The following is a 10,726-nucleotide window of genomic DNA, read 5'->3' on the forward strand; positions in this document are numbered from 1 at the left end:
AGCGTATACTCTGTGATGCACCATAGGCAGTGCCGAATATTTTTCTTGATAGCATCTTGTTTTGCTTTAGTGCAGCTGTAGTGTAGCATCCCTCACTTTTCTTAAACCAGAGGGATGAAACCAGAATGGGTACATATCTGCATAACTAAAAGAGGGACAAAATAACAGAGAGGAAGGTGCTGCACTGGAAACTGATGAGGTAAAATAATGTAAAATCATTTATCCAGTTGCAAATACTGGAAGCTTTCTTAAGATACTATCTTACTAACAGAGAGTGTCTAAAACTGATTTCTGTTTTGAAAAACACAGATGAGTAAAAATGAAGAACCAACAAATTTAAGACTGGGACATGGAAGGCAGAACTACCTTGAGCTTTGGTAAATTGTCTCTTTTTTAAAAAAGACGAAGCATATTTTTTTACTTTTGCAAATCTTAAAATATTTCAAATTTGCTGAGGACTTTTGAAAAAAGAGGAGATGTGTGGTTTGATTTTTATCAAAAAATAAAGTTGTGAAGGAACCGCTTAACATTTTCCTTTTCTTAAAAGATTCACATTTTAAAACCAGTTAGTTACTTGCCTCAAAGATGTTTATTAACCAAGCAATAAAGAGGAAAACTAAAGCTAGGTGTTTGGTTTGCGTGTTTTGTAAGAAAGATATGGTATAGTGGGAGCCCATTCTGTATATGTTTATAAAGCTGTCAGAATTCAAGCCATGGTCCTTAGCAGACTGGTGCATCTATTCCTGCTCACACATAGAGCCGTTGTTTTTTTGGTTGATACAATGACCGTAAATGTAAGAAGCTGTTGCTGCTAAAATATTTGACATGATACTGCAGTCTTGGATGAATTGGTGCTGTTGTTGAGATAGCAACATTCAGGAAGTATTGAAATGCAGAATATAGAAACATTCAGAGAGTATTGAAACAAATACTGAATGTTTTGGCAAGTTGGAGAAAACTCAGTTAGGCTAAAACTGAAATAAAATTTCTTTCTATAGCATGAAACATTTGAATGTCAATGTATATGGTGCCTGTCATGGAAGTGAAAGATGTCTAGGTCTGTTTATCACTACAAAGGGAACTTTCAGCTGAGAAGGTGGTAAAATATGAACAGATGGGCAGTTGTTTTCAAAAGAAAACCAAAGATACTCTCCCAGTTTTCACTCTTGAGAAGAGCTAAGCTAAGTTTCTAACTGTTCTGCTTTGCTTTTCACTGACCTCACTCAACAAAGTGTACTGGCTTGTCAACACAGAACTTCAGAACCACTCCCTGCATTTGACTTAATGTCAGAGAGAAAAATGTGACTAAAATCAAGTCACATTGAGCATCACGGACTGAAAATGTTAAGCTCTGAGTTTATAGCTTACACTTCCCTTTTGTACATATATCTGTAACTTTAATTTTGTACATGAGTCTGCAAGTATCTAAGCATTAAAACTGTTCAGCTGGTTTAGTTCAGTGTCCCTTCTCTTCAGAGATACCTAATGGTAAGAAGCTGAAGGCAGTGAGGTTAGTCACAGTGGAGGCAGCTTGTACATTCCAGTCCAAACCAGTGCAGCCCATTGTTTTAATTATTAGGAATAGATGGCAGGAATAAACACCAGATCACTCATCACTCTATTCATTATCCTTGCATAACTTCTGCTGAAACAGTAATGAGGATGGACCAGCCAGTGAGTTATGTATTGCTGGGGAAGTAACTGGCAGCACTGGTTCCTCTTGGTTGTTGCCTGTTTAAGAGTTGATGCTTTTTCCCTTGGAGGAATCTCATAGATCCACATAGAGAGCTATATACAAGTTTTATACACCTTGTTGTGTACAACCGTGTGTTTCTTTGCAATTTGAAACAAAGCTTTTGGAGAGCTTTGTGAAGAAGTGACTTTGCTATCTGTATGCTACGTGACCACTGATGTACATATTCTGTTGTGTCAAGAAGTTATCTCTCTTTTTAGCAGTGAATGTAACGTGGCTGTAAGGGACAAGAGGGAATTATTCCAACCCGACTGCACAGTCAAGCTAACTTATTAAAGTAAATGATCTCCTGCGTCTTAGACAAATGTAGGCGTAATTAATTTACATTAAATCTGTCCTCAGTTTTAGACAAAGATTTATGAACTTCTGATGAGCCACCAGAACGAATAATTGTTATTAAATATATGCATTTCCTTAATTTCTAAGTTCTTAACTTTCTTGAATTCGTTTTTTAAATAATAAGGATGAAAGTAGTCCTAGTAACTAGCACTGTCCATAGTCACTACTGAAAATGAAGCTTTAATCTCTAGCACAGTAGAATTGAAAAGAATACTTCAATTCTCTGATCTCCAGGACTTCCAAAAACTGAGGAATCAGGATTAAGGGGGAAGACAGCTTTTGTAATCCTTTTGTATTGATATAATAAGAGGTGTTGCCCATATTTAAGAACTATGCAATTTCTTACTACCAAAAAAATAGTTGTGATTCCCCAGTTCAGTGGTTTTGAAACTAGTGACTTCCAGGGCCAAAATGTGTGTGGGCACGTGTGGGTTTAAACTAGAGTTCTGAGGAGCAGCTCTGCAGGGAGCAGCCAACTACAGCTGCAACTACCAGTTGTTGGTAGTTAGCTGTTCTCTGGCAAATGTAGTCAGTCACAAATAGTAATCTGTGCTGACTTCTCTCCTGCCATGGAAGAAATAAATCTCTGCTGTTGTGATTTAGAAGTAGATGTGGAAAAAAGCGCTGTATTTGGTACAGAGGAGCCCAAAAGTGATTGTGCAAAAACAACCAAACCAAACTAACAACAACAAACAAAACAATATTCTCATTTGCTAACACGATTGTTTGTCAGCCCTCCAGTGAAGTGTGTAGTTTTAGAATTTGCTTCAAAATTACAAATACTGGTTAAAATGAACATTAACCTTAGCTTTGGTCAGGCCTGCTGCCTTCAATTTGAGGAGAGACAAATTTTGCTCATTACACGCCACTGTAATTAAATTCTCTGCATTTTATCTTCTTAAAAACACTGAGCTAGAAACAGCTTTGATGCGGAAAGTTGTTACTCAAAAGTTTTCAGCACTTAAATACTTTCTTTTTTCTTACAATCAGAAAAGCTTGCTTTAGGAAATCAGACATTCAGCCGATAGGAATCATGCTGTAGCTGTCATTACAAACCACAATGTGATTATATAATGTTTCAAAAAAATCCCTTTTGTTAGGTAACATCAGATGAATCTAACACTTATCTTCAGTTACTATCTTGAGACATATGCCAGTCTTGTATCCCTAGATGCAAGGCTCGCGCCAAGAGACTGAAATTTTCTATGGTGAAGCAGTTTTTCACTATTTGCTTTCATTTAATCTTCTCCACTTCACTTAGAACTATCCTGGCTTATTAGCTGGGAAACGAAATGCGAGTGATTCCCTTGTGTAGACACCTAAACCAGGTCTTTCTTCAAAAAACAGAGCAGTAGGACCAATGCCTTCCATAACTGGTTGTTACAGAGGATGCATGAGATCTGTTCAAATCCCTCCTCTCTATGCTGTCTTCCGAACAGACAGTTCCTGTGATCTAGCTGAGCAGCCTAACAATTTCAGCCTTCCTTGTAGAACCTGCGTCAATGTAAAAGGATTGAATTAGTGAGCACGTGTGACTTCCTTGTTCGATAATCATGATGCTCACCCGAGAAGAAGGTCTTGTTCCAAGTATGTAAGTAGTGCTGAAATACATTCAGCCGAGATTGAGGCTATGGAAGAAATTGGATTTGACTCTCCCTAGCTAGTGTTTGTTTTCATGCTGTTGTGTATTTACAAATTAAAAAAAAGAGTGACTCTTCCATTTCTGCCTAGTCTGGACCAAGAAGGTTCGGCGCATGCTTTGAGACTGTCCTGTGAAACCTCAGGACCATGCCCATGCAGCCCTGTGAGGCTGAGGCACTTACCAGGTGCCTTTGTTCATGGCATCAGTGAGATTTATGCTATTAGCTTCTTAGGAGCCTTGACTGGCACAAATATGCACTTTGGGGCTTAGAGGTGCTCTCTGGCTGTGTCTGAGAACAGAAAACACCCTACGTATTAGCTCTGGACTAGGTTATGTGGTTGAATACCTCTGACCTTGTTTGTTTTCCTTCTGGTTGACTATTCCAGACAGCATTCATACTTCCTATTTTTTTTTTTTCCACTTGAGAAGCACAACAGAGCTGCTGGAATACATTTGAGATATTTGCCAGAGCTCTGATAACAATATGATGATGTGAAAGCTGCAGAGCTTGTGCTGTCTGTCATTTGGAAACTCTCAATTGTATGGGCAGTGACCTTTTCATATTGGGTGCCTACTTCCTTTTATCTACCTTTGGGCACAAGTGCTTTAGTTTTCTATCCTGGATAATGTTTTCACTTTTCCCCCCGCTCCCTCCGGATGTATCTTCTCATGTTTTATTTACCTGTTTTGTATATTAAAAAATACCCAGGAACTTTTTCTTGCTATTCAGAAATCTTTTCCAACTGAAATAATTAAAATGGGTCCTCAATTAGACTCGACTGTATCACATTTCTGACTGCATTTTTTGCAAAAGCCCTCTCAAAAGACTTCTTTTCCTTTGTTGGTGTTTTCCTCATTCCCCACACAAACATGCCCCTGCACTTGTTTGCTTAACTCTCAGTCTTTTCTAGCCAATTCTGCAGGGCACATCGGAATTATTTATGTGAAAAATGCTATAATTGACAGAGCTGCTGCTGCCCTTTGCCTGGCAGCTCTACTGGGAGAGCAAAGCCTTGACCTACTTAGTGCTGAGCTGCAATAAAATGTTCTCCTTTTTCCCCTCCTCATTTGCACTAGCCAGAGAAACAGCTTTCCCTGTTGAGGAAATGAACAGTATGTGTTTAGGAAATGAGGGGTATGGAGATCTCTGTGAAAGCAGCTTCAGATCTCCTTTCAAGAATAAGAAGTTAAATACATTTGAAGTTAAATATATTTTAAGTAATATAGTACTACAGCCTATGGTTCTTCCGACCTAAGTGTTGGAGTAACTAATTCAACATTTGATAAGGTTTCCTAGATGCTGGGATGCAATGAGGCATGCTGTAATCATCCTTGGCAGCCTGATCTTAAAGTTCTTTTCCAACCTGAACAATTCTGTGATTCTGAGTTGCTCTGTGGCTGCATCTGTCTTGAAAAAGCTGTATGCACATCTTGGCCATACCATAGCTCCAGGCTCAGTTTCAAGATGCAGACACATAGGAGCTTTCTGTACCCTAAAGTCTGTGGAAAATACTAGTGATATGCCCCACAGGTACTCAGCCAGGGTAGTAAGGGGAGCCAGGACCCCAAGCTAAACACAAATACAGACCTTAGTAGAGTAGAGATGCAGGTTGCAGCAATAGTCTCACATCATTAAGGATGCTACTTACTTGCACTGCCAAACCCTCTGTTTTCTTATGAGGATAAAGCGGTAAATATGAATTACCGGTTCCCTAAGAGGAGAGGTGGCCAGAGGGCAGCCTGAAGCCCTGAATGCAGCAACAACTTGGGGCCAGCCCCTTTCTTTCACTTTCAAGTTAAGAGAGAATTGGAAGCTGTGACTGCGGTGCTTCAGCAGATTCAAAGAAGGAGCTGAATGGCTCAAGCAGAGCGGCAGGGCAGGATGAGGCATCTCTCTGGGCCAGCTCTCCAGTCTCTCTTTTTAATGCAAGTTGTCACGCTCCCTTGCAGCTGCTGGGCTGGTTTCCTGGCAGGGCAAAAGGTCTAGAAGCTTCCTCACAGAACAGTGCTGCCGGGAATGGGAAAATATGAAGGGACTTAGCAATAATGTACTCAGCACTTAAGTTTGGTATTGTTTTTCTTTCCACAGTATCTGATCTTAAAATCAGTGTGGGAAACCACCAGGATCATAGAATAGTTTGGGTTGGAAGGGACCTTAAAGATCATACAGTTCCAACCCCCATCATCTAGTTCCAACCCCCAACCAGAGACTGATACAAACCAGTGTCAAATACCAGATACAAATTCTGTCCTTTCTATGCAGTGTGAGAAGTTCTCCAAGAGCAACTTTGTTAAAAAAATAAGGTATGGCAGAAATAAATGCTTACTCCCCTAATTACACGATCTGGCTCCATCTAATCATGACAAGACTCATCATCCCTGACAATGGTCTCATGTACTTTCTAACGTTGCCAGCATTGCACAGTTATAACACTCTCTTCCCAATGAGCACTGGGACCTTAAGCGTGATAATATGAAACCTTTAATCATTAATGAAAACAAGCAATTTGTCTATGATCTTAGTTTGACAATCCATAAAATAGTGTTTCTCAAATGACAAATTAGCAACTTGGTTACAAAGAACAAAGTTTAAACAACACAACAGTTGTATGCACAAAGCTACCACGTCTCTTTTTTTTTTTTAAATCAGGAAAAAAATTTATTTATAAAAACGTCTTATTTAATTTACTGTTGAGTCTCTAGCTGAATACAGTGGTTTAGAACACTAATGGCCCATGCTTTCATACAGATTAGCCAAAGCATGAACATCAATGAAAATTAACCCCCAAAAATAACTTTGCTTTATGTTAGGAGCCACAACAGTGTTAAAACTGGAACAGTAATGAAAGCAACACAAGAGTTAGGAAGCACAGTTGCTTAAAGAGTAAAGAAAGTATTTTCTTTTGATGTGTCAGAATAATAAGAAAGTTAGAAATGGCAGAAACTCCTCTGTAGGTTAGTCCATAGAAAGCTTTGTCTCATGGGGCTTTGGAAAAGTCCTGTCTGGTGGCTAATGCACTAGGGCATGATGAGATACATTACAGAGCCCCCAGGCCAGTAACTTCTGAAGACAGCCTAAAATGTAGGAACAAAAATGAGGAAAAGAAAAGGAGAAAAAAAAAAAAGGCAAAAAAAGAAAAAAAAAATCTTCTCACTATTAAAAAAATAACACTTGAGTACAACCAGCATAGAACAGCATTTCAATGCAGGCAAGTTTTCTCACACAGAGGTTGGTGCTTTGTTGTTTTTTTTTTGTTTTTAAAATGTCAGTTATTGAAAGAGTTACAGTAGTCCAGAACAATTTTACAGCAGTTTTCTAGAGCTGTTAAATAGCTGAGGTACCTTGACATTGTTTCCAGTCTCTCCTTCATTATATACATATGACCAAAAAAAAAAAAAAGCCCCACAAACAACAAAACCAACCAAAACCCCCACTTGGATAAGTGCAAACTGTAACAGCGGCAGTTCTACAAAGGGTTACAGTGACAAAGCTTAGTGCAAAGGTACTAAGGTGAGGAAAAGCCCACAGAATACAGAAATGACACAAAATACTGAGATCGTACTTAGCCCTATACAATAATAATAACACATTTTGAAATACCATGTTTTAAAAAGTATTGCATTTGCATTCTGATTTTAGTTTATATTAAAATGCACTGAATACAGTTTAATTGTTAAAGCTTTGTGTCCAAGGAGTGCAAGGTGGATGAACATGGTGGGCTAATGGGATTCTGGATTTGGAAGCTGTGAGGAAAACAATATTGCATTACTGAGTTATGCAACAGAAAATAAAAAGAAGGTGGATGGACAAACGGGAGATGCAGTTAAAAACTAGTTCCAACAGCTAGCAACCAGTCAGTTACATCACCCAGCTCTCTTCGGTTTGGCAGCAGTTAGGTGTCTGGTTTTAGTTAACCTGAACATCATTGAGTTCTTGTTAAAGGGATGTTATCTGGCCAGGCAGCAAAACCTTTGAATGTCCTTTGCTAAGCACTAGATTTTATGCATAATTACAATACAACCCAGTTGCATGACTAGTGGTGAGTTAAACAGGGCTGTATTTTGTACAGAAACCTAACAAAAAATGATCATTTTGTCTGAACAAAATATACGTGGGAGAGGATACCAGTATAGTGACTGTGGGTCTGATTTGTTCCTGCTATTAAGTACTTGGAGACCTAAGTATTTCGTCAATATAGAGGAGTAAAACATCTGTGTGCAAAAGGAAGGAGCCTGCTCTCTCTCTCTGTCTCAAGTAGAGTTGAAATCAGAGTTTTTCCAAACCAGAATAAAATTGTTGCACCGTTTAAAAGATTAAAGTGGAGAGGCACAGGTGCCTGATATTTTTTCTCTTGTTGTCATCCAATCATTTTAATTTGGCCATTTTTTTCAGACCAGCAAGCTTCATTAGTTGTAACCAGAAGTACCTGAGGTCTGGTACTTTCTGTCCCCATCTCCTGCTTGCAGAAGCACAGAAGATGGGAATCTTCAGGCTATGAATGAGGGGCCAGCACTTCATGTGGGATTTCAGGGGCGCCAGCAATCATCAGAACTGCCAGCTTCGCAGTCTCCAGCAACAGAAAAATCATTAGAGTTGCCAATTTGGCATAAAAAAAATTGTTCTGCAGCTGGAGGGATCTCTTCAAATGGATGTGAGTGTATTTATATGCCAGGCAGTAGTGCTGGAGCAAGACCTGGCTGAAAAAATTGTGCCTTGTTTATGTTTTTTTTTTTCCTAGATGTCTCCTTGCTGGAATGGGGGCGACCCTGCCGGGGGAAAGCGAGTCCCAGTGCTGGTGCCCACCTGCTGTTGGAACTAGTTGGTAGGTGGTGCCCGGGTGTTAGTCGTTATGGAGAGCGGAAGTCGACTCGAATTGGAAACAGTTAACACTAGCAATTTAACAGAAAATAAAAAGATGCCGTATTGTTTCCTTGATAACTAGGATCTACCACAGACACTTGGTAGAGCTGGCAAAGCTTGCTTTGTGTCTCATCCCTTCAATATGGAGCAAACTTCTGGCGGTCAGATTTCTTAACCCCGCTCGTCGAAGGAATTTTGGCAGTGTAAGCGGACAAACTCCCCGTGGCCCCCGCGGCGGCCGCGGCATTTAGTGCCAGGAGTGGGACAGTTTTCATGCCAAGCAGACTGGAGACAGGAACGGCATAGTGGGTGGTTGGCAGAGTTGGTAGGGGAGGGGGGGTACTGACGGTAACGGCGGAGGCGGCCGCCAGCACGGCCATGGAGGTGGGGGTGGAGGTAGGGGTGGCAGACTGAGAGAGGTTCATGTTGAGGTCAACAGGGGTCGTGACGGAAGCGGTCTGGGTGCTGACTTTAGCCATCTCTAAGCTGCAAACGAAGAGAGGAAGAGGAACAAACAGGTTGGGAAGGTCCAGCCAGGGTGGTGGGGCCAGGAGGAGGAAGGAGGAGGAAGGGAGGGACGGACAGAGGGACAGCAACCACAAAAGGGCAGGATTAGATCGGTGGTCGAGGGGGACAGACGAGAGGGAGGGATAGGGAGGAGAGAGAGAAAAAAAGGGAAAATGAGGGTCAAAGGAGGAACATGTTATGTGTTAAAGAAGAGAAATAACAAAAGGGTTTTTCATGATTTGATGGTGAAAACATTACTGAGAATCTAAGGTTCTTTCCAAAAAATTAAAAAAAAATAAGAGGTTGGGAGGGGTAGGGGTCTGCTAGTTCATTTTATAGATGAAAAAAGAAATCCAAGGAATGCAGGTAATGGCAAAAAGATGGAAAAAAACGAAACTTAAAAGAAAACTTAAAATAACTATGAAGTTTACTCCCCAGCACTGATATGGTGAATTTTGCTTTTCAAAATTAACGGTATTTTTGAAAGGGGGACGCGGGGGGTTTTCGTAATTTTTTCAATTTGTCAATTTTGTCATGTAAATAGTACCCTTTGTCATTTTGCCAGGATGAGAGGAGAATGAGCAATGAGTTGCTGCTGCCATCTAAGGCATAAAGTTTTGGTTTGGTTTGTTTGGGTTTTGGTTTTTTTTTTTTTTCAGAAAGTTAGTTTTTCATTTAATTCACTGTGAGGTCAATGTGCATTTTTCATATAAAACAAACCTGATTAGCCAGTGTGTTCCCCAGACACTTTGTTTTTTTTTTTTCCTAAAACACAGCAAAATATTTATGCAATCTAATTAAAGGAAATTAGTAAAAAAGGAAGACTGAAAAACATCCCACAGCAGTGGTATCTGAGCTTGTGGCAGTGGTTACAGTGAACATAAAAGAGCTTAACAGCTGACAGACAAGGTTCTACATAGATACAACATACACATCGTCAGACAGACCCCGCCAGCACAAACAAGTTCAGATTGACCCAACCTCTTAGCCCAAGGCAGTTATGGGCTTTTTGGAGGATGTAGGTACCAAATCACCTTCACTTTCACTCCAGCCATCAGCAGGCAAGGTAAGTTTGCCCCGTGTACTTAGGCTTTTCTGTACATGATTAGGCATCAAAATACAATAATTCCAAAGACACATTTTTTTTCAGATAACAAGATGTTTACCTTGGTAAGTCCTCCATTTGCCGATTGTTGCAGCTTGTGCACTGGGTTTTGGGTTGTCAAACAACCAAAATACTAACTTTAGGAGGCATTTTGCTGTGACCAGCTGGGAGTTATGGCAGCCTGGCATAAATTTAGGACTAGGGCTTAGAAAATCTTTGCTAGCTATGGTTATATGTGTATTAATTCCAAGTTTGGGGTTTTTTTTCAGTCATTACGAACTTGTAAGGCTCCTGGGCTTTCTCCTGAGGCGAGCTGAGGAGCTGCAGCAGCTTTTCCCTCCTGGAGTGGAGCATCAGCGACTGACCTGCCAACCACGCAGAGGATCTGCCTGGCAGAGGATCTGATGCTTTCTTATCAAATCCTATCAGGCCTGGGACAGCTTCCTACCACATGGTTTGTGCTGGTCCCTGTTGGCGCTAGTGGCTGCGTGTGCAGGCTTTGAGAGCAGCTGTAGCCAG

At 40.5% G+C, this 10,726-nt stretch overlaps 1 protein-coding gene across 6 annotated transcripts in view; it reads right to left on the reverse strand.

The window, feature by feature from the left end:
• Positions 1-10,726, reverse strand: part of LOC138718801 (poly(rC)-binding protein 3-like) — a 499,598-nt gene that overhangs the window by 4,041 nt on the left and 484,831 nt on the right. For 2 of the 6 annotated variants that reach the window (XM_069853374.1, XM_069853376.1), the window contains one exon: positions 6,366-6,809. The exons of the other annotated variants lie outside the window; for them this stretch is intronic. In XM_069853374.1, the coding sequence (XP_069709475.1) occupies positions 6,773-6,809 (37 nt within the window). In that variant the 3' untranslated portion in view covers positions 6,366-6,772. Of the gene's footprint in view, positions 1-6,365; positions 6,810-10,726 lie in introns of those variants that run through there. 6 annotated transcript variants of the gene reach the window in all.

The sequence above is a fragment of the Phaenicophaeus curvirostris genome, chromosome 3 (genome assembly GCF_032191515.1).
Source record: "Phaenicophaeus curvirostris isolate KB17595 chromosome 3, BPBGC_Pcur_1.0, whole genome shotgun sequence".
Taxonomy (NCBI): Eukaryota; Metazoa; Chordata; class Aves; order Cuculiformes; family Cuculidae; genus Phaenicophaeus; species Phaenicophaeus curvirostris.